Genomic DNA, 24,522 nt, shown 5'->3' with positions numbered 1-24,522 from the left:
TACCAGTGCAGCCTCCCCAACTTGACTTGACTTGACTTCCTCTTTGGCTGAGACTGCTGGTTCACCAGTCTCTCCCACCTTAGCTTGTGTTTCAGAGGTGCCCTTATCCTGGTAGTGCCTGCCGTGCACAGCCACTTCGTTTTTGTGGACAGCCTGCTTTAGCAGATTTACAGATGGATGGCCACATTCTTTCCATTTCTTAATGACTGACTCCTCTTCCCTGGGAGGAATATTCAGTGACTCGGAGATTTTTGTGTCTCCATCATCAATAACCAGAGTTGTTTGGAGTTGTCCTTGGTTGCCACACACCTAATATTTGGACACTTCAGCTGCTGCTCAGACATCATTGTGACACCCAAACCTCCCTCTCACCCAATTGAGGTGCCCACCTAAAACTCCATAAGTTGCCCACACCACTTGTCGATTGAGAATTATTGGATTGCAGGTCATGAAGATCTCGGGGAGTTTGTCCATCAAGACTTCTGCGTAAATTGATTTTCAAACGAAAGTACCAGCACATACGTTAACAGCACAAAAAAACAATAAATAAGAGGGGGTCTTAGCCTGACCTTTCATTGACTGATGTTAGGATTGTTGGGCTCAAGAAACTGAAAAGGCAGAACTTAATTTCAGAAAGGCGGGCCTATACTCCTAAACAGGCCTGCAAACACTCGGTAGGCCTCACCAGCACAAGGTGTGCCTGGCCCCGAAAACACACAAGGCAGACTTTGTGGCCACACCAATTAAAAAGGGTGAAGTGTAACTCTGCTAAAAGGGTGAGGTGAATTGTAAAGCCCCCTGGCTCAAAGAACAAAAGAATATATTTTAATGATAAAAGGGTTTCAACCCAAAAGGATACCGAACAAGAAGAAAAGTATCAAAATGTCAGCTGCAAGAGGAAAATCTAAATGTAGAGCAAAATGAAATCTGTAATCCAAAAGACCAAAAACCAGAGAAGCACAAATGAGAGGATCCTAAATGAACTGAACAATAAGAGCAGTAAAGCTGCACGGCCCCTCACTTCTCTCGTAGGGCTCAAGGTGGTCTGACCTCTCCAGTTCAACAAGGACAATCGTCAATGAAAATATAACGAGCAAAGTGAAAAAATGGCGATTAGAGAAAACGAAACCACAACATCCACGTGACAAACACAAGGAATAAGGAACTGGTTGTAGAAGAAAGGATACAAACGGGAACACATTAAGGGACATCGAGCTGTTTGACAGAATTTAACAAAAAAGAATGTTGGGATATTTAGGGGTGGTGGGTCTCGACTCCACCGGCGTTGTAAACCGTTTCAGAAGTCGTCTTATGTGGGTTCTCGTCGGTCTCTTTTACTGTGTGAGGTGGGCCGGGTCTGTTTTCCTGTTGACTGTTCAAGTTTTTTCTGAACCCTCATTTGAGTTTCAGTTTATGGTGGTCCACACGTGAACCTTCCCGTCCCGTTTGTGCCTCTCTCCATTGATTTTATCGATCTCATTGTGTGTGATGTACTCGGAGGCTCTCACTTCTCCACAGACTTGTGTGTGCGTTTCTACTGATTAACGTCGTTTCCTTTTTGTATCCCCCCAGGGTGTGGAGTGTGCAAGAGGATGATGCCAGCTTTCCAGCAGGCTGCCACCGACCTGAAGGGTAACTATGTAAGTGATGGTGACTCGCTGCCCTAATGGACCTCCTTAGTGTTTTGATTTTTCCTCCCTTACTTCAGTTAAAGTGACTGAAGTCACCAGAGACTACAAATTGTGGCCGTCTTCAATACAATATAATGGGCGGGCGTCAGCATAACTTTATAAAACGGTTGTGTCTGATGTGGTGAATATCCTACTCTTAGTAGTTTCACGTTATTGTCGCCTTGTTTGATTGGCCTGTGGGGTTACCCAAAAATATGGGGCTGTCATGTTGTTGTAAAAGTTCTGGAAGGTGCGCTAGCTCACTGCAATGGCGTCTTCACCCTGATTCTGCCGAAGTTCTGTTTTGAAATGTCAGATGAGTTGATGGGTGCAGAAGTGATGTTAGTGGGCTCTTCTGGATGAATGTTAGCACCGCTAGCTTCAAATCAGTCACAAGCGGCCACTGAGTGGACGATCAGCCGTTAGGCGATGTGATGATAGTGACAATGATTGAGACCCTGGCAGGTCAGGCCCACCATAGTCGTGTCCCGAGTTGACGGAGTGGAGCTGCAGACCACCATACCCAAATGTCTCACGGCACACGCTCACTCCAGGGCATCCTCTCTACACAGCCACCCCTTAGCATTTTGCTGCGTGTACTGATAAAAGTGCATTGGTTTTCATTCCCACAGATGGTGCATTCAACCGACACAATAACCTAATAAAGGTAAAAAAAAAAAAGGCTAAAGGAGGAGATGCTGACCCCATTGGGGACCACTGACTGTCACACTGATGGTCTGACTATGGGGTCTCAAACTCTTTTCATAGCTGTTAATGGAATTTATTTATTTGCATGATTTATTTGTGCTCTCATTTTGCTACACAAACCACCAGAATGTTCCATAACCCCAAATGACGTCAGTTCTCCCTCGTTCACTTTTTTTATTTCTTGTATTTTTTTTTTTCTATTTAGATTTTCTATTAAGTGTCATTTGTTTGTCTTTTGCCTCAGTTATACGCCATTAGCTATCGTAATCTTAACTGCAGTGGTGATGTGTGCCATCTGTTGGAATGAAAAATGGATGGCACTTTATTACTACAAGCATTATAAAATACATTCCAACAGATGGCACATCACAAACAAGACCACCGAATACACCCAATGGAGTGTAACTGCTGGACACACAGAAATCAGCCTCTTCTCGCGTGTTTGTGTGCGTGTGTTTTAGGCACCTGGAACACCTGAACCCGGTCATTTGGGGGGGCGTCCACAGTCTGTTGTGCACGTTTATTTTATTTAGACGTGTTTGGGGTCTCAGGGCGGATGACGAGTGTTTACAAAATGCTAGCATGGGCTGAAAACGGAAATTGTGTCTTCAGAGGTTTCTTTGTCTGTCTGGAAGACGTGCAACATCAGCACAGCCGAGAGTCGCCGTTCAGAAAAGCCTGTTAAAATCAAATGCCTACCGTTTCCTCCTGTCGTTCTTTGGCTTTAAAGATCCATCGTTACCAGCACCATGCTGGAAGGCGTGAGGTGTCTTTGGTCCTTAAGTATGGTGGCACAGCACCGCCGCACTGAGCTCGGCGTTCCTCCATTTCAAAGCAGCTCAGTTGTAATTCAGGGCGATGACCAGCTGGAGGCAGCCCACCTTGTCAGGGCACGGCAGGGCACACAAGCTGCACTCAGGACATCCTTGGGGTCTTCGAGGAGACCCGAGGTGTCCAGAGAGAGAGAGACCAGTGTGCAGGGCAGGGCGGTCATGGGGTCCAACGCCAGCCGGCCGGGCCTTCTCTTTCCTGAAGCCTTTGGCTTTGCCACTGACTGTTTTATCTCAGGGTCTGAGAAACTTTTAATCAGGGCTGTGAAGTTTGAAACCCTTTCCGAGTTTGGATTCCGTTCTGTAAAGTTTCCTAATCATTTGCCGTTGAGCTCCCAGCATGTCGCGCGCTGCTGTTCACTTCTCAGGAATTAGAAGGCTTGACTCGTAATTGCCAGTCGTTTTTTGATGAAATGCTAAAGTGATTGGCGCAGTCAGAGCATTGAATTAGCGGCGTCAAAATGGGGCGAGACGCTCACTAATGCCAAGGCCCTTCAACGGTGGGGAGTATTTAAAGGGGGCTTTGTTTTTTTGTAGTTTAGTTTTTTTATTGACTTTTTTCCCTTCCTCACCTGTACTTTTTCTTTTTCGCTAATATAATCCCAATGGAGACTCTGCGGCCCATTGACCTCACGGGCACTCAGCCCAGTTTGGGTGGCGCAGTCTCAGTAATCGCGGTTCGTGTTTCTGCTACATAAACGACAGAAAATGGAGAAGAGTGAAATCTGCACTTGTGTTCATCCAGGCAGGTCTTGGGCTGTGAATTCCTGTGGACGTTAGACGACTTGCATGAACAATCAGGTGACAAAGATATGAAGCCATTTATTGTGACAAATGGACAAGGACAGTGGGGACCACAAAGGGGGCAAATATCTTTTCACAGCAGTGCCTGACGAGGCTCTTTTCACCCTCCCGCACTTCGCTTCTCGGCTGGCAGCCTGCCTGAGCGTCGATGGCTGCCATCTTGTCACCACTGTGGATTTTGTGTCAGCCCCTTGAATGTGCCGAGTTATGCAGAAATGTCCTTGTCTTCCTCAGATTCAGTAAGTTATCGGCATGTTAATCACAACAGCCTGATGGGTTACGCAGATGTCCCCCAATTTCAGTCTTCTAGCTGTGCTGACCGCAGGAAAAAAAACAATTCTGATGAAGATCGAGTAGAAAAGACGAAGTCAGAAAATGAAGCAAATGGCCAAATCCGAAGATCAAGGAGAGGAACAGCAAAGCCAGGAAGTGAAGGTCAAAGTTCAGAGCACCCAAAGACCCTCCAAATGAAGCTCATATGGAGTGAAGCTGCACCAGGACACTTTTACGTGTGCGTGCTGGTGACGTCACCATTGTGCAACCCCACTGCATTGTGGGAAGGATTTTCATCACAACGGGTGACACACGGTAAAAAAAAATGAGATTGAAAAAGACGGCCAGAAACGAGAAACTCCAAAATAAAAACTCGAAATAAACAAATAAACCCAGAAAGCTTAAAGTGATGATTTTTAAAAAGTTAGGAAAGGCTGAGAAAAACGGGAATTGTGGCACCAGCGGCCATTCCTTACTTTATCAGTGGCACACGCCATTGCCCACCTGTCTAGACCCCTCAGGCTGCCCATCTTCTTCTGATATCCTCGGCTCACCCACCAGTATTGGGGGACTTAATGGGACACAAGAAGGGCAGCCAGCTGTGCGTTTGCATTCCCAAGTCTCCACACTCTTAGCTTTAATTTGCTTTGCTGCGCCCTTTTAGTTCATTTTCAGTTCTTGTGCTTGTTTGTTACTTGTGTGTGTTCATTTTCTTTGTGTTGTTATTTCATTTCTGTGTGTTTTTGCTCGTTCTGCTCTTTTGGGTGTGATTTGTGGGTGGTTCCCCAGGAGGCGGGGCCAGCTGTCCATCTTCAAGGGCCCGCCTCATCCCTATAAAGGCCGAGTGAACAAGCAGTCCCTTGCGGTTCATTTGACTGTGCTTGGTGGTTTGGGCGAGTCCTCTCATGATTATCACTTTTGTGGATTCCTGGGTTTTGTGACCTTTACGGTCTACAGTTGGCAGTTCTTTTAGATTTTCCATTCAGATTTGCTTGCTGGTGGATTGATTGCCAGTTTCAGGCAGCTGACCTTCAGAGCATTTTTAAAAATAAATCTTTTATTTGTAAGGTGTGCTTCAAGTCAAAGGTTGACATGTCCTTCCACTTGTGTGCCATGTGCTTAGGACCTTGAAATTCACAACATTAACGTTTTAATTTGGCTTGCGGGCATTACACGCTTGTTTAGGTTTGCATTCTTTCACCTAATGCCACACAAAGATGGTGGGCGCCCTCATCTTCATGCTGCTAAGCACATTCATTTTGTTTTCTGTGTTAGGTGCTGGCTGGAATGAACGTGCATCCTGCGGAGTTTGACGGGATTAAACAGGAGTTCAACGTGAAGGGATACCCCACCTTCTGTTATTTTGAGTGAGTCCTAACCTCCCATTTTATTATCTACAGTCTGTGAAATTCAAACCAACTCATCACTGCCAATGCCCGCTTTGTGCTTATGCTGCCATTTGAAAGTCACAGAGGTTTGTTTGGTGGGTACAACAGGAACTCCTTTCATTTTAATGGCAGAATCTAACAGAATACCGAAATGATAAGCTGGCACAGGAATGTAATGAGCAAGAAAAGAAACCTTTAAGGAGGGCAGCGTGGCCGTGTGGCAAAGAGTCCTCAAAGTCTACAGATGGCCGACCCCAAACGCAGTGACATCTGTGAAGGGACCCGTCATCAGCCATAGCCCAAAGCACCAGAGATTTCCCATTTCCACTGCACAAAGATGAGTGTCAGCTGACATGTGCGCACCCTGCACTGGCCACCCCACACACCCCTGTCAAATCAAAGTCACACAGGAAACGGGGTGTCACGACCGGTTCTACCAGTAAGTGCGACGTCTCGTCTCAGCCGGTAGATTCGATGGTTTTATCGCTGTGAACGCCTGAGTGCTGTGGGCCTACTGGGGTCTTCGATATGAACTGCTCTGTTGCATTCGTATCCAGTTTGGACTGCAAAAGGCACATTCAGTTAACATGTGGACCACCACAGTGACAAGGGGCACGTTTGTTCCTCACGCCTTTGTAAACTCGGGTGTTTTTTTGATATGCTAATTAGATGCATTTTGTTATTGACCAAAGCCCACAGCTCAGGTTACCTCGTAGTCGGCACATGGAACACCACAGTTTTGGAGCTGGCAGTCGACGTGTTAAACAGGTGAATCCTTTTGAAGTCTGACGACAGTCCGCCTGTGGAGAGGAGCAGAGAGGTGAGACGAGGTGAACTTTGACCTGCTACTGTATGTACTGGGGGCCTCCGGCGTTGGGGCCTCCGTGACGTCCACTTGTCTCCTGTGAATCAAACTGAGCAGACCCTCGTGTAGATGGTGGTCTGCTCTCAGGATTGTCAGCCCTCATTGAGTGGTCTCCGGCCCGATGCAGTCACTGGTTAATGATTTTGATTTTGTTTCATTTCTAGACGTGGATCCAGTTGAACATCCATGGATTGTTGTCTGGCGGCAGTTTTAGTTTTTCATTTTTTTTAGTTTTGCTCTTAAGATACGCCAAAGACGTTTTATTTCTGTGACATTTAAATTTGCCAGCACTACGTTTACAAGCATTCAACATTTTTGTCATTTGGAAAAGCAAACTTCTTACATCGTAATGGACTGGCGTGGAGAGCAAGGAGGGTGCAACAGCAACGCACGTGAAAACGTGATTAGGAAGAAAGATTATAACTCTGACAGCCCTAATTATTATTATCATTATTATGATTGTTATTTAAGATTCGTTAATCGATTACCACAGGTTGACCTGAATCAGTACACAGCAGACAGTGGAGTCGAGTAGAGACGTTCCGTTAGAAGACGGCTGCTCGACCGGCGGCATTGATTCTCTCTGTGGGGCTCCTTCTGAAACACTCCATTACACTTTGTCTTGTTTTATTTACTTCTCTTTCTAGAAAAGGAAAGTTCTTGCATCACTACGAGAATTATGGAGCCACAGCGAAGGACATCGCCGAGTGGATGAAGAAGTGAGTTTTTAATCTTCCTGAATGTCGAGTTTAGCTCTGCTTTACCATCATGTCGCCTTAAAACCAAACATGGAGTGGCTTCGGCAAACAGTCGTCTTTAAAACTGAGGTATTGGTAGCAAGCAGTGGCCATCCAGCATAGAAGATCTAATTTCGCTTTTAGATTTTGTGCCAAATATTCTTCTCTGGTCAAAGATTTGCTGTCTCTTGTTATTTTGTTCTGAATTTTAATGTTGAGATTTGAATACACAATGGAGGTCTGACAATGGAAAGTCCACCTCATGAGAAGGATGGGGAGTCGCAGTGGACTCGATGCTCTCAACTGCCAGATGGTGCTCAGAAGGCTAACATAATGTCAGGTTATATAGCGCCTTGACATGTGCAGTACAAGTCACAGGAGGTTCTGCTCAGGCTTTATAACACACCTGGGTGCAGTATGGGTCTTCGGCTTAAAAAGGACATAGCAGCAGTAGAGAAGGTCCAGAGAAGAGCGGGATGAGTTAGGAGGAAAGATGAAAAGAGCTGAGAATAAGCTGAGTGAAATGTTTAAAATGATGAAGGGGATGAGTCCAGTGGATCAAAATGGTGAGTTCAACAAGAACCATGGGGACACAGCTGGAAACTTATGAAGGGTGAGTTTAGCCCAAACATCAGGAAATCAAGAGCCAAGGACACATGGACTAAGTGACCAAGTAGGGTGGTGGACAGGAGGACTTTAGGGGCTTTTTAAACTCGACTCGATGTTATTTTGGGGGAGTTAAGTGGACGGGGCTGGTGAGCTTTTTTAGGTTGAAGGGCCTCTTCTCGTCGAGACTGTCTGAATGTTCAGGAAGTTCCTGGTTTGGTATGTTTACCCACTTGGTGACGTTGTCCACATTATAGTTTGATGTTTTCACAATGCCACCTTCTTGTGTATTTAGAGATGGCCCTCATTTTGTGTCACAGAACATTTCAGGCAGATTACTGGACGTCTCTGAGGTGGTCGATCGACTAAGCCGGACATTTGCTGAGGAGTTGCCATGTGACCTGAGGATGGATGGCCACATTAAGTGGAGCTTACATTTTTTTTTTTAACATTTAAATTTTTTTATGTTTAATTTGCTTTATTGTTATTAGGACATCAGTAAATTGTGCCGAGAACAGGCCATTCAACCAAACCACCTCGTCCATCCTGTTCAGCGCGACTGTCCAAAGTAACAGCAGGTTTCTAAAGTCCTGCTCTCCACCAGTTTACCTGGTAGTTTATTCCTTGTGTTTGTGGTTCTTTGCCTGAATAATTATTGCTGAATTAATTTTAAAGTAACAACTTTGGTCCGCTGCACTGATTCCCTTCGTAATTTCAAAGACTTTATTCTTGTCCCCTTAATTTCTGTTTGCTTTGTGACGTGTGAGTCCCTGCCTTGCACCCCAAAACACGAAGCTCAGTCTCAGTACTTTAGCGACACCAGCTTTATTCAGCTTGAAACAGGAACAGCGCGGTTACTTATTGCAGCGGGATGTGCCACTCGCTATACACAGACACCGCAAACGGGCCTAGTCGGGGCCCGGTCAGTGGCCAAGTTACGCTGTTCCCTGCATCACCCGTCGGCGACAATCTCGATCGGCTCGTACTTGTTTTCCGTGACGCTCTGCTGCCGTGCTACAAACCTGTGGTTGCCTTGGCAACAGACAAGCTGTCCTCCACAGACATGGCCGTTACACTTCGTCGTGCTGTCACGTTTGCCCAAAAGAGTACAGAAACCTCACAGCTTAAACTCTCTCAGTCCTCTGATTGGCCAGGCTGGGCTCCTCTGGACTTCCTCTAGTGCTGCTGTGTCTTTTTTTTTTTTTTTTAATACCCACAGTACCTCAGGGGAGACCTCACTACAGCCTTATACCCTTATGGACCTTATGAACTTGTGCGCCATACCTTGGCCTCTATACCCTAACATCTTATAGGCTGTCTTGACGGCTCACGTCCACTGCCTGCTTTTAGATGGTGACGAGTTCCCTGCGACTCCCAGACCGCTGTGTATTCATATTCTAACGTCTTTACAGATTTCCTACCTGGCGCTCCTCTTTGTTTTATTGTTCGTGGGTGTGTGTTAGATAAACCCGATGCGTTACAGGAGGCCTCGTCTCGATTTTTGGGCAGACGCAGCCGTTTCTGTAGCACTTGGGGTGACGCTCTGCATGCTGTGGAGGGGGGGGTGCATCGTTTCACTTGAACCTTTGCTCTCGTTTTCTCTTCCACTTTTGATAGCCCTGAACCCCCCCACCCTAAAACTCCGGAGGTTCCCTGGTCAGAGCAGGAGTCCGCCGTCTTCCACCTGACAGATGAAGATTTCGACAAGTTCCTGCAGGACCACCCGAAAGTGCTGGTGATGTTCTACGCCCCATGTGAGTCCTTTATGGTTTTATCTTTAGAGACTTTGTGTCTGTGTAATGACTCCGCTTTTCTACGAATTCTGTTTCCATGTCATGTAGGCTCATATTCACTTATTTTTTATTACTTTATCTCTTATTCTTCTTGTTTTTCTTTTCTTGTAACTATTTGATTTTGACATCTTGTGCCACACTTTGAGTGACAGCCTGTGCATGGAAATGCGCTTTAAAAATAAAAGTCCTCGTTGTCGTTGCTGCCCACGTTTGATTTGCGATGCCCAATTCACGTGGCTCTTATAAGCAGAAGCAGCAAGCGGTAATGGCGTTAAAACGAGACACACTTCAGCAGACGGGGGTCTTTACATTCACAGTCTTAGGTTTTATGTCCGCGTGGTCAGCAGACTCGACAAATGAAAGATATGGCAGTGCCATGCATTAGCGCTGACCAGGAGGCATGAAAAGGTCCACCATGCTGCTTTACTTCAAGAGTCAAGGTCTGCTAACACATTTCAAAGGCCTGCTCTTGAATCGGGAGCTTTTCATCTTTGATGTGGTCGGCGTACAAACTGTGAAGCTCGCTTCAGACGGGCCTCGGCTCGTGTGCTCGGGATGATGACTTTAGATTGTGGCGGCGTCTCCAGCTGTTCACTTGGCCGCCTCGCCTGACGGCCCCCGTCCTGCCACAGCTCCACTGAGTGCAGATCTTCTCCTGAATCTTCGCGTGTCGAGCTGCCTCCTGGATATTCTGATAAAGCCAACATCAAGGCCTGAAGAGCCCCGTCACTGGACATGCCTCCTGAGCAGAGGACACGTTGTGTGTTGAGATTGTGCCGGTCCACTGAGATGCTGCCAAACTTCTGAGCGTCGCACAAGTTCATCACTCCTAGTGCAGGCCTCCGGTCCGGCTGGCTGGTGTGGAGGAGAGGCGGACATCTTAGTTCAGTAACTCAGGTGAGGTCTGTAAAGTGGAGGAAGACCGAAAGGAAAGGTGACGACTTGGGTACGTGTCCTCCGTCCTGTGAGATTCTTACTTTGGTGTCTGGCCACACTGAGTGCCAGTAATGCAAGACAGCGACATACCAGACACAGAAGAAGACGTCACATCAGGCCCACTGGTGCAGAATTTGGTGCCAGCGGCCGTTACAGCCTGTGGGTAGGAACTGCCTCTGAGTCTCGTGGCGCAAGTGCCAGTGGGGGGGCCGAGGTAACCAGTCATCCAAGGCAGTGTGTGTTATGAGTGCCAGGCTTACAAAACTCAAAGAATTGGCCTCACTTTTTAAAAGAGACCTGAAATACTAAGTAGGCCTATAAAGCGCAAAGCAGGCCAGCCCTGAAACAATTTGAATTCAAACAAATAATAATAACAACCTCTGCCTACAGTAGCTGGATATACGTAATTACTTTAAGGAGTTTGGACTTTGGCTGGCATTTTAACGGCGATTATTGTTCACGTATTGATAAAATGATCGGCCTGACTTTGACTGCTTTTTCTTTTTTGCTTTACGAGCTCTCATTCATCTCCTGCTCCCTTTTGTTGTTTTGCCCTTCTGGTTGGCCAGTCTCTCTCCGTGGCACAGCAATATGCCCTGAACAAAAGGACCCTGTGTGCCTGGCATATTCTGAGCCGACTTCACTGCCCTCCGCATGGTCCCTGGCACCCTGGGCTGAGCAGGTGCCATACCAGGATGGGCGATCAGAGCTAATGCCTAATGCTTGTAAGCTTATCTGCCCCTAGATTCATTTTTACTTGGAAACAGAAAGGCCTCGTCCAGACAAACGCAACATCTGAAAACACGTCTCTCGTTATTGGCTTTGGCCTTTCGTCCACACAGAAACGGCATTTTCAAGCACTGAAAAATAATCTTCTTGAAAAAGGCCATCCAGAGTTTGTGAATTTGAAAATGCCGGGCGTCACGTAGCAAAGTGGATTTGGACAAGCGTGTGAATGTCATGGGATCAGCCGCTGACTCTGTTTCGCTGTTTTACTGCCCTCATCCTTACTGTGCATCAGACACACGTGAATATCCCACCCTTGTACTCCCAGTCTCCGTTTGCCGTGGCTTTGGCTTCCTTTGTAACAAAGGGGTCTGCTTTCGTTTATTCTTTGTGTGCTCTTCGCTTCCTTTGTGCTTTCGGCTCTCATGTTTGCTCCGTAAGCAGACGGCACTCCGGGCTCACAGACTGTTGGCTTCGATGGGAATGACTGACACTTTCTTGGCATTTCAGTGTCGAGCGGAAAACTTTTGAGGTCAAAAGGTGTTTTCAGGTTTGTCCGGAGATGAAAGGGCCAGTCTGATGTAGCCTGGGGGTCCTACCCGGTACCAGACGTCCACAGAAAGTTAGGGGTCATCAGCTGGTGTATCCTGTTGTCTGAGTCCCAGGAAGTTTATTGGGGGGCTGTTTCCACTGCATATCTGTGGATGACTTGGTGCCAACTGTGTGAAGAGCTCTTGTCGTTGGACATCGTCTCCATTACCTTGTAGGACCCTGCTGCGCGGGGACATTTGTGGAGCTGCTGTTACGTGTACTTTACTCAATGCACTATTCTGGCATCTGCTATATAATAAAACACTAAGAGTGTGTCCAGTCCATCAGATCAACCTGATTGGTGACGCGATCTAAAGAGGAAGTGTGAGTGTGAGACACGCACAGGAGGCCAAGTGTACATCTTTACAGCTTGGAGCCGCCACCCTAGAGCTCCTCCAGTGGGCACCAGTAGAGTCCAGCTCTCTGGTGAGTTACAGACTTGGGCTGTGGGAGACTCGTTTGCCCAAATAACGCCAAGCGCTGTCGAGTAAGTGAGCTCCAGGCTGCAGAGATACAAGACTCCAGGAGGAACGCTGAGAGTCGCCTTCCAAGACGGAAAGAATAAGAGCAGACAGGAGGTGAGCAGGACGCCTCACAAATAAGCACAGAGTCTGAGAAGAAGCCTCATGGGAACCCACTTGACAAGTCAGGTTCAGACACGCGAGGATACCAAGGAGTGGCACAAGTAGGGCGAGAGGTAGCAAATCATTTTAGATTGATTGTTGCCTTCTTCGACAGGTAAAATGGCGTGTACCCCATAACTCGCAGGCTGTGCTGTTTTTGGGGTGACGGGCAGTACTGGGAAGGGGTTTAATGTTGGCCTGCTTTTCCACAAGTTGAGCTGATTCAGAGGAGCCCTGAGAGTGCGGTGCTTGGTGTCTGCCCATGGCGGTGAGGTGAGGTGCTGCCATTTTAAGAAAGCTCCAGATGTTGCCTTTTGTAGAAGAGAGTCGGCTCGCTGATTTTTAGGGTTGGATTTAGAGCAGCGTTTCCACTTCTGAACTCATGGCAGCTACAGAAGAGTCGCTCGGTGGATTTCATCTTTAAAAAAATATTTTGGCTCTGGCTGGCGTAGCGTGTTTTTTGTTCCAGAGGCACTTTTGGGAGTTTTGTGTTTACGCCGTGTCCCTGGCCCGCTTCCCAGTGTGTGACGTCACAAGGACTTTAAAAAATCTCCTTGTATAAGTGAAGAAGCCTGCGACGTCCTGAGAGAACGGTCACCTCTGTCTGCCCTTTTAGTTTGGAGCTGCTGTGCTAAGCACATAAAGTCCTGTGTTTGAGTGCCAGTGTTCCTCCCATATTGCCAGGTAAGTTGGCACTGCCCGTGGGTGTACCCTGCATTGCATTGGCACCCTGTGCTTTGCTCCCTCTGGTTCCACGATAAGCAGTGTGACTCTGAAGTGGAGACGTGGGTTGGCTGTGGTGTAAGTGATGCCATCAAGTGTCAAGGTTGGGTAGTTCAGGATGCAGCGAAGTTTTATGTTTTAAACCTTTTCTGTAACTACTGATAGTCCAGCATAAGAAATTAAACGTGAATGAACCAGAGAAACTCAAAACGTTAGCAGCATCATCATCGTCTTCATCCGAGTTTGCAGATATGCTCCCAAAAGCCGCCCTTGGTGCTTCGCTGTGTAAGTCCTTCAGATGTGACGGGTCCTGACTTTTCATTCTGTTCTTCTTAATGCGACTCCCTGGTTGGTGATTGGCTTGTGACAAACGACAGGAGCCACCTCTGGTTCAGTAGACGTGAGGCCTAACAAAAGGTTGTTGTGTTGTGTGCCGTCATCGATTGGTCAACAGATGTGAAGGTGAGTGTACAGAGCACACTCGTATTGTACTCTTCCTCACTTCTCACCGTTAGCGTGAGAGAACGCGAGTGTCACGAAATGCACATTGACATCCAAGGTGGCTTACAACCCCTGAGAGGGACACTTGGGTCCATTTCTTTTTGTTTTTCTACTTAGAGCCCAGGCAGATGGAGTGAGTTGCTCAGGGTCACACAGTGGTGTCAGTAGTGGGATTTACCCTTTTACCCCTGGGATTGGCTCCAGCAGACCCCAGTGACCCTGTAGTTAGGATATAGCGGGTCGGATAATGGATGGATGGATTTGATGGTTTGGACGGTGACTTTGTCAGCTGAATTTTTCTCATGAAGATGTGCCATTAGGCCGACTTGGGCAAACCTTTTTTTGTTTTTTTCCTATGCCCCGTGGTGCTTTGCAAGGCCGGATTGACATCACAGAGCTGTAGCAGCCAGTGTTGGATGGGACAGCCAAACCCCAAAGTCCAACATCTTTATTGAAGGTGATTTACAACAACTCAGACACAGTCGGCTCCATTTCTTGTGGTTTCTCCAGTTGGCGCTTAGATGTGTCAAGTGACTTGCTTAGGGTCACACAGTGGTGTCAGGAGTGGGATTTGAACTCCAAAGCCTTAACCACTACCCCACACTTCCTGCCTTTATAATGGGCACCGTGTCTGGCAGTGGAAACCAGGCCTCGGATACACACCCAGAGTCGGTCAGCGAGCTGCTCTTGATCTTCCGCACCCTCCTGGAAGATTGCCACGCTGTATGCTAACATCACCCAGATGCCGGGGGCACCCAAAAGTCCCAAATGCAGTGTTTACAGTGGCACCATTGCTGGCACTGCAGCTGGTGGACGCGTCAGTGGAGATGTGCCACCCCCTACTGCTGATTGCAGGCACCAGACGGCTCCCTCGTCTGCCCCTCTCTGTTGGTTTTCTGCGACTCTTAAGTGCAGGGTGCTTGTGGGGTGAAGGCTCAGCAAATTTATGCATTGTGCTCCTCTTGCCACTTTCTGTAACAGATGTTACTGTCCTGACCCCCAGGAAGCTCGTTGTTCATTGGTTAGCTCTCCTGCCTCACAGCTCAGGGCACACTTCTGGACAGCATAGTTGGTAGACGCTTGGTTTGCCCTCAAAGATGCCTTAAAGACCACTTAAAACTGGCTCAGCTTCTCCTTCTCCGTTGACTTCAGAGCACCTTTCTGCGATTTCGGTGAGCACAGCGGGGCTCCATATGATCCTCCACGTCGGCCCAATGGCAAGTTCAACATAAGCCATGCAGCTGCAGTGGTCCGGACACGCGTCATTTGGACCTTCTGTCCCGTTCTTTGTCACTGTTTCTGTGTGCTGCTCCTCTTCCTGCACCACTTTCTTCTCCTCTTCCTCTCTTTCGCTGTTAGCTTGCTCTTGGTCCCTGTTCACTTTCTTCTCCTGGTGCCACCAGAGTGTACAGAAATGTAGAAGGTGGACGGTCAGACATCCTGGAGTTGTGGTCCTGCAGTGTGTGCTGACGATTTTTATTGTTTTTGAACTACAAGCCAATCGGTGGGACTCAGTGGGACTCGGTCCTTCACCCCAGTCCAGATATGCTTGAACTTTCTGGAAACAAAGCAGCTTCTCTGTGTTTCTCCTGGCAGGGCCCAAGAAATACCGATGAAGCATAACAGGGAAAGCAAAAAGCAAGAATGTGTAATATTTAAAATATGATGGCGAAATCTCACTCTTGAGACAATTAAAGTTCCATCTGTCCTTCTGCACAAAGGAGGAGCCAGCAGAGAAACATACAAGTAACAGCAAAACATGTGGTGTGCATAAAAGAGTGACATGTGACAAGCCAGCCGGCTCTGCATACGAGTGGCAGGCCGCCTACACCTCCGCCGGCTGGCCGGCCGCCCCACTTCTCATGTCTGGGTCCCCTGGGGTTCGTTGTTCTTGTAATTTGTGGGCTTAGGCTCAATGAAGGCCTGGAAACGAGCAAAGGGGCCGCTGTGGTCATAGTTTGGCCGCTTCTTCCGGCCAGGCTTTAGTCCATAAAGCAAGGCGGCGGCCTCTCTTTAAAGCCCAGGAGCGGCGTGTTGTTTCTCATTTAAAGATAAGAAGAATGTTGTGTTTGTAACAGGCCTGTGAATTCATGCAACTCCCTCTAATGGCCCCTGTGACTTGTTTTCAGGGTGCGGTCACTGTAAGAAAATGAAGCCAGACTATGATGAAGCTGCCGAGGTCCTCAACAAGGATGAGCACGTGAGTGAAAACCAATGCTGTGTCTGCTCCTTCTCACAACGCCAGTCCCTTTTGGCTGAGGGACGCCGTTTAAAGTTCTCGGCTTTACGCGTCTTAGGGGCTGAATCAGGACGTGAAGCCAACCTGTCCCTTACTTTAGCACATTGTGTAGAGTTTTACAGAACAGGCACAGGTCAAGTGTGAGGCCCGTTCCTTTTCCTTACTTCTTGACATTCTCACATTACTAGAGAAGTTGCCGTGTCCACAGCTTATGCTTTGAGGCTCCCACTTGATGACAGTTAGGTGTTTATAAGGGACAGCAGCCATTTTGTGAGCCTCCGAGGACAGATGGCACGGAGAGGACTCTGAAGAAGGTGGGATTGAATTCTGGCCCGGATTTGTGCGTAAAGGCCATGCCGGCTCCCGAGCACCTCCTGGATGTCAGGAAGCGTTGGCTCCGAGGCCGATGATCTCACTTGTTGTGTTTTTCTTCCTGCCGACGCCCTTTCAGCCTCATGTCACACATTGGATGGATGATGTGTGCGCTCGCAGTGAGCCCAACTCTTGGTAGGTTGCGTTTTGTTTTTTTTAAAGCCGCGTGGACCACAACAGGCCAAGGTTTGGTCGCCTGTCCTGAGGAGGTCGCTGAAGTTTTGGAGCTGCACTATATTTAATTAAATCTGCGTGTCCCCCGACCATTTTAATTAGCAGGTGGCATTGGTTGCTGACCCGATGGGGAGAGATGGGAAGTCGCACTGATAATTCATTAAAGAATTGCATAATGCAAGCAAAGGCCTTTTACGATAAGATTAACTCAATTACAATAAAAGCATTCCCTCCTTTCACGATTGTAGCTCTTTTGCACTTCCAAATATATTTTTCTTTCTTTTGTGTTTCTTAAAGGAATTCTCCACCCAAAAATATTTCTGTATTTTGTTTGACGTGTTTCTTGCCCCCATGTAGTGATGGCCAAGAAAACTTGTAATCTCATCTTGTCATGGAGAACGGGGATAACGAAAGGTTCTGCTAGAATAGACGTCTATGCCAGAGAACAGCAAACCACGTGAAAAACATTCAAGAAAAAAGGCCGCACGGTACTCGTGTCACATAATCCACATGTGCAGCCATCCAGTCGTACGCTAACAACGTCCCAAACACGGAGATTTTTATGAAAATATTGCTAAGTAAACCTCCTCCGCAAAACACTCTGTGGAGCGAAAATGTAATGTGCTCAGACGAGGCCGAGCGTTTGAATTAATAATCCGCAAACCCTTCATTCATCGGTCAGGAGAGCCGGGCCCGTTCATTGGCTAACATTGCCCGTCACGTGATGTCAACCGCGCCAAAGTTCGCTAAGGAAACGTACACAGTTAAAGATTACAAGTTCAAGAAGAGCGGCTGAGCACATCAGCGTGGAGAATGAGTCTCGTACTTGTGCACATCTGAGACGCTTCAACATACAGAAGGTCCGCTCACCCGTGTCGTTTCACAGCCTGCCTCTGAATCATCCCGAGGTTCTCCGGTCGCGGCAGGGAGACGCCTTTAAAATTCCAGTGCTCGCTGGCGTCTGAGCGCATTCCCTATTGTTCACAAGAGCGTTTTCCACAAGTGGCTTATTTAACATTTTAGTCGAGATGCACGTCTATGAGATGTTGCCAGCGTATACCTGGGTGACTTGACGTGTGGATTATACGTCACGGTAAATGCTTTAATATCCTTTTGCTGTTGTCTGCCATTGGTCGCCATAGATGCCTCTCGTTGAAGACGTGAGATTCCAAGCTTTACTCGGCCATCACTACAAACTAGATGGGGTAAAGTAACGGAGAGAAAAGTCATTTTGTGTGGCATATTCCTTTAAGCTTGTTACTTCTTAAAGTTATGTTTGTGATGTCACTGCACTGCCATTTTGTGAATCGTTTTTTGTCACACGTTTTAGAACTTGATGGAGGATCACATTCTAGAATAAGGCCGTGTTGGATTGATGCGTTTTAGGAGTGCAGTGGCTCAAATCTCGCCACCTCTTCACCTCCAGAGCTGCCACCATAAGCGAGTCTCAGTGTGCGGCTTGTTACAGGATCATTCACGCCGAGTCCAAGTCACCTGTAACGTGATGTCAGGGCGGCTAATTGACATAAAGAACAACCGAATACGATCAGGATCACCGGACGAAGGCAGGGGTGTGTGTCCGCGTGCCTTTCCAAGATTCACGGTGATTTAGTAAAAGCATTAAAGCCCCTTCATGATTGGACGCAACATTTACTGCCCCGGAGTTGAGATTACGGGAAGGCCCGTCCGTGGATTTCGGCGATTTCTGTCTTTTTATTTATTCTGCTTGCGGTCCAGAGAGGTTCGGTTGGTCCCGTATTTAAAATCACGGTCAGGGTTAGCGTTTCCCTCGTGGTGCCTGTCTTTTTTTTTTTTTTAATCGTATTGTGTCTGTCTGTCTGTCCCACTGCACGCCTGCACCTTTGTATCAGTACATTTGTTTTTATGAAGGTAATCACGACTCTGTAAAGTATAGCGACATACATTATGTATGAAACCTTTTAGCGTGTGCTCCGCATGATGAGTGAATTAGGCCGCGCATGTTGTGTAAAGCGATTCTGGTTCTCATCACATCCGAGATGTTTAATTCATTTGTCCCTTTGGAGAGAAATTCCAATTCATCTTCCCGTCACTCAGTTCAGATTGCCGTTTCCCCGATGCCTTGCCCACCTGGTTGCTAATTATGACTCCCAGATTTTTTTTATGTAAAATGCTTTTTTTTTTTTTTTTTGTTTAATGACATTTCTAAAATTGACAAAAGCTTGCTGAACTGACGCCATCTGTTTTCTGTCTACAAAGAGCCCCGGAGTCCTGGCAGCAGTTGACGCCACCATCCACAAAGTTGTGGCAGAAAAGTACCACGTGTCTGGCTTCCCAACAGTCAAATACTTTGAGGACGGAGAGGAGAAGTTCACGCTGCCGCACCTCCGGACCAAAGACAAGATCATCGAGTGGCTCCACAAGTAAGACAAAGCGTTGCCGTCGCTGTGTTCTGTACGTTTAGTCTTTACTGTTCACCTTAATTTGTAAATGTATTTTAAAATAAAGCTTCACCAACTGAGCACATTGGTGCTGTAAGAGGGCTGCCACTTAAACGTGGCAACATAAACAACAAAGCTGGACCTTCCCTCTGCCATCATGCTGTCCTGGAAACAAATGTCACCCTTGGATCAGGACGCCCGTTCTGCCAGCACAGCAGTTTTTCTACAGGCCTACCCAGTAACGCACTGCGCCATCTCTGCTCCCTAAACACGCCGGGCACACCCCACCGTGCGTTACGTTCTAGGACTCTCCCTATTGGTCATTCATCTCTACATCTCTCTCCAGTGATTCGTTACACTTGTAGCCCCCCATCGCCTCATGTCAGACTACGGCCAAGTGCAGGTGTCAATCCCAGCAGGCCGAATCTGTGAAGCAGCCGCCGTAACCACTGCCCTGCCATGCCAGGCTCCTTTTATATTTGCTAGATGGGTTTTTATTAGAAATGTATGATTTGTCGTTTGAATTGATTGATTATTAGTCTGTAGAAGTACACACCATGTGGATTTAATTTGTGTGTGAATGTACGTACGTTAAGTCGTTGCAGTGTTTCACTTTCATCTTTTTTTTTTCTCCCCCTTCCACGCCTGAGCCCCCCGTGGCTGGGACGGAATTTTAAGTGCCTTAGAGCTGTAGCTGTAAATGGCTTTGGTCACAAATAATCTCGACCTTGCTTTGATGTTCAGTTCGGCCTCATTGAATTATTTGCTCGCTGGCACGGCCCGGTGGTCCTGTCTTTGTGTATCCAAGATGTATTTCGTTTCAATCAGGTCTTCTGAATAATAACCTTGTAATGTCATCCAGCCTTCCAATGAACTGTGTAAGTGATTATGGTAACAGGCGCCCTGGAGCATGGATGAGTGACCGCCGGAATATTTGACGTGATAAATAAAAAAAAATGAGCGCTTGGCACGGCCCCTACATCAATGTCCTCCTTACCAGTGAGAGATTGACTGCCACTCAAGACATCTGTCATCAGCTTCGTTAAAACGCATAACAGACGTCTCCAGCTCGCCAATATGCTGCCCAGGCTGCTTACCCAATTTGAGCGCTCCGTCTCAATAACTATGGCTGCCCTCACCTTACCAGGCCGAAGCGACTCAAATGCGACTTTTTTGCCTTTATTTGATTTTTTTCAGGGCTGTGCAGACTCAGACGTCCGATCTTTCTTTTTAAATCCGATTTGAGTCACTTTTGTATGTGCTCCTAGATGGGATGCGTGTCTGATCTGTGGCCATGTGAAATGGAGGAGAATGGTCAGAACAGGATTCTTGTGGGGTTTTTTTGCCTGTATAAATGGGCTGAGTGCTGTCGGCATCAGGCAGCACCACAAAACAACAATGGAGGAGAGTGACAGCTGTGACAACAGTCAGGGTCCTACCTTTGCTGGCTCCTTTCTCGTCCCCACACATCTCCTGGGACAGCAGTCCCAGCAATAGCTGTGAAAACAGCACAGCCAGCATTTTTTTCACCTTCTTGACCTAATTGTGTACAGCAGACAAACTGTTCGCCATCCTGCAGAGCAAAATACGATGCATACACGAGCTACTAGTGGCGCCATTTTGTCAGTTTCAATGCCACAAGGCGCCTCACAGATAATGATGTTTTTTGTGGTTGGTGACGCAGATGACTTGTGCACAAACACATCAATGTGCGCATGCGTGCCATTTCAGGGGACAGACACACTCACATTATGGTTTGATGCAGCAGGTCACTTGTGACTTATGAATGTGAACCGTCAAGGCGGGCAAAAAATCAAAACTAAGCAATGAGGCCTGGAATGTGAATGTAGCCTTAAAGCAGCATAAAGTGTGACAAGTGACAGAACGTCTAAAAAGCATCACCTGTTGTCGCCCTGTCTGTCTGTTCCAATGAAATAAGTCGGCTCTCAGTGGACCAGGACACACATGTATACTTCAAGAAGATGTGTTGGGAAGGTCCGGTTTTCATTGAAATGTCTTGAAAAGAGAGCACAGGACACTTTGGTGACATTCGCAAACTCCTGATGAAAAGCATTGGCAGCTTTTCAGAATTATCGAGGTTAAGACAGACAGACAGACACCCTGTGTGATCTCAAGTGCTGACCGACCCTGAGAGACATTACTTCAGCTTGGACATTTGGTAGGTCTTCAAAAATTCCTAAACTCCTGTTTTCATTTTGTCATTCTGTGGCATTGTGTGCTGCTTGACGGGAGGACAAGTGAATCCAAACAGTCTGGACGAGAGCAGGCCATTCAGCCCAGCAAAGCTTGCCAGTCCTGTCCACTTAATTTGTTTAAATTAACATTGTCAAGTTTTGGAGGTCTCTAAAGTCCTCCAGACCACAACACTACTTGGTCACTTATCCCGTGTGTTCCCTGTCCTAATGTTTGTGTGAAGTTTCCCACTCTGTCTCTGTGTTCTTGATGAACTCATTTTAAAGTCACCGTCTTGATCCACTGCACTGATTCCCTTCATCATTTTAAACCCTTCACTCAGGCCCCCTTGCAGCTCTTTTAATCTTTCCTCCTAACTTATCCCCTGTAGCCCCCATAATCAGCCTAGTTGTTCTTCTCTGGACCTTCTCTTGTGCTGTTATGTCTTTATGGAGACCCAAACTGCCCCCCGTACTCCAGATGAGGCCTCACCAGTGTGTTATAAAGCTTGAGCAGAACCTCCTGTGACTTGTATTGCACATGTCATTCTGTTATCCTTCTTAATGTCTACAGATAGAACTCACTAATAGTTGATCATGTCTATCTGTTATATAGTGCCTTTCACTCTGTCTAGCTATCCATCCATCCATCCATCTAGTGCTGTTATGTCCTTTTTGTAGCCTGGAGACCCAAACTGCACACAGGACTCCAGATGAGGCCTCACCAGTGTGTTATAAAGCCTGCGCAGAACCTCCTGTGACTTGTGCTCCACGCATCAAGGCGCTATATAACCTGACGTTCTGTTAGCCTTCTTGTCTGGCAGCTGATAGTCCACTACGACTCCTAAGTCCATCTCATAAGGTGCACTTTTGGTTTTCAGACCTCCCACTTTAACTGCAACGTAACAACATGTGTAACAGTGAAGGGTCTGAGGACTTTGTCCTGGCGCTGCATGTGGCGCCTTTCACAGAGATGTTACTTAACAGTGCCCTGCCAGGTTGGTGAAGACGAGCGATTCAGTCCAGTCATGTTTTCTGCCCACTTACGTTGCCGGTGGTCTGCAGGCCGTGCAGGTCAGTCGACACCTCCCACCATTGCCTTCTGGCCAGCCAGCACAAAGCTCAAGAGCGCAGCAGAACAGCCTGCACTAATGACAAGACCTGCACTTGATCATCACGGCAGGGCTGTCTGCTCTACGCACTCTTTTTATTTTAATAAATGTCATCTTTCAGTTTCAAGTTGTTCCCTGCACCCCGATGGTGCAGCTCTTTGGCCACTGAAGTGTCTCTAAATTAGCTGCTTGTCTTTGCTTCTTCCCCTAAAGCCCTCAAGCGCCACCTCCTCCAGAGCAGTCCTGGGAAGAGAAGCCATCGCATGTGAGCCACCTGGCAGCTGAGGACTTCAAGGACTTCCTGAAGAAGAAGAAGCACGCCCTCGTCATGTTTTACGCCCCGTGTGAGTAGCTCTCATGACTTGTGTATTCATTATTTACTTCGTCCCAAGTGAACCAAACCCTCTCGCCCCAAACCACTTTTTACAGGCCGCATTGGGTGAGACCGTGGCTCATTCCTTCTCGTACCACCTTGTGCAGCGGCGTGTGGGAGACGGCGAGGGTACAGCTGGTACATAACTCAACATGAGGCACTGCATGTCTCCAGTGGTGCAAGTCGCTCTCTTTCATGTGACACCGTGTGCAGCTGAGAGTGTGACAGAAGAAGAAGAGTGGCACGGGGTGTGCGTCTGACCTGTTTGGGCACCACTGCAGGCCGCACACATTGAGCCTACGTCCACACTACTATGTTTTTGTTTAAGAACATTGACGTTAGTTTCCGCTTTCACATTTTGTCCCCACTACTCCAGCATTTTCAACCTCTAAAGACGGAGCTCAGTGTTGGAGAGTGGATGGGTCAAAATGGAGAATTTTGAAGACGCAGACTCTAATCGCGCTCTGATTGGTTTGTCCTCTCTGCATGACCTTCCCCTACTCATTACCATAAGTCATTCCTTGTGTGATCACTAGGGGGAGCTCAGGGTCCCAGACTTAGATAGATAGATAGATACTTTATTAATCCCAAGGGGAAATTCACATAATCCAGCAGCAGTATACTGATACAAAGAAACAATATTAAATTAAATAGTAATAAAAATGAAAAGAATTAAAATAAAATTAATGTTCGCATTTACTCCCCCGGGTGGAATTGAAGAGTCGCATAGTGTGGGGTCTCCTCAGTCTGTCATTGGAGCAGGATGGTGACAAAAGTCTGTCACTGAAGCTACTCCTCTGTCTGGAGATGACACTGTTAAGTGGATGCAGTGGATTCTTCATGATTGACAGGAGTTTGCTTAGTGCCCGTCGCTCTGCCACAGATGTTAAACTGTCCAACTTTAATCCTACAATGGAGCCTGCCTTCTTAACAAGTTTGTCCAGGCATGAGGCGTCTTTCATCTTTATGCTGCCACCCCAGCACACCACCGCGTAGAAGAGGGCACTCGCCACAACCGTCTGGTAGAACATCTGCAGCATCTTACTGCGGATGTTGAAGGATGCCAACCTTCTCAGAAAGTATAGTCTGCTCTGAGCTTTCTTACATAGAGCATCAGTATTGGCAGTCCAGTCCAATTTGTCATCCAGCTGCACTCCCAGGTATTTATAGGTCTGCACCCTCTGCACAGTCACCTCTGATGATCACGGGGTCCATGAGGGGCCTGGGCCTCCTAAAATCCACCACCAGCTCCTTGGTCTTGCTGGTGTTAAGGTGTAAGTGGTGAGACTTCACTTCAATAAAGTGATGGGCGTTTGACACAAATACTTTCTACCATTCACGATCCTCCAAGATACAGACGTCTCTCCTCCTGCCAGCTCAGCTCGGCTCAGCTCACCTGGGTGAGGCTGGCTGGCTTCTTTTATGGCAGACCCAGGAATACTTGAGTGTCAGCCTTGGAAGCACTTCCGGGTCAGATGGGACCTCCTTCCATGTGTGCTCCTTTCTTACAGCCCCCCCTGGTGGAACCCACATACCCTGACAGGTCTGCTCACCAAGACTACATTTCCCAAGGTGCCCTGCAGGAGTGTGAGGGAATAAATAGCCCCCAGAGACTGTCCTTCCCTGTCCCTCCATTTTATTTCTTCCTGGCCGGGAATGGCACTGCAGACAAATCTGGCCGGGATGCCCTGGGGCCTGCCATCCGGGTAAGGAACCTTCCTCCTTCCTGGGTGGGATGCCAGTCCTTCCATCTTGGCATTTACATTTGCTTGGTCACCTTTCATGGAAGAAAACCACATTCCAAAATGGTGGATAATTTCACACGTGTGTTACTCCTAATGACAATTCCATGTCATCGTCCGTCCA

At 47.4% G+C, this 24,522-nt stretch overlaps 1 protein-coding gene across 1 annotated transcript in view; it reads left to right on the top strand.

Annotated features, from left to right (window-relative positions):
- The window catches only part of pdia5 (protein disulfide isomerase family A, member 5), a 97,319-nt gene that overhangs the window by 60,677 nt on the left and 12,120 nt on the right, over nt 1-24,522 (top strand). Inside the window, exons 8-14 of the mRNA XM_039755223.1 lie at nt 1,573-1,640; nt 5,561-5,652; nt 7,186-7,257; nt 9,499-9,635; nt 15,904-15,974; nt 18,798-18,961; nt 22,497-22,627. Of these exons, the coding sequence (XP_039611157.1) occupies nt 1,573-1,640; nt 5,561-5,652; nt 7,186-7,257; nt 9,499-9,635; nt 15,904-15,974; nt 18,798-18,961; nt 22,497-22,627 (735 nt within the window). The remainder of the gene's footprint in view (nt 1-1,572; nt 1,641-5,560; nt 5,653-7,185; nt 7,258-9,498; nt 9,636-15,903; nt 15,975-18,797; nt 18,962-22,496; nt 22,628-24,522) is intronic.

The sequence above is a fragment of the Polypterus senegalus genome, chromosome 6, assembly GCF_016835505.1.
Source record: "Polypterus senegalus isolate Bchr_013 chromosome 6, ASM1683550v1, whole genome shotgun sequence".
NCBI lineage: Eukaryota > Metazoa > Chordata > Cladistia > Polypteriformes > Polypteridae > Polypterus > Polypterus senegalus.
This window is presented reverse-complemented; position numbering and strand designations above follow the sequence as displayed.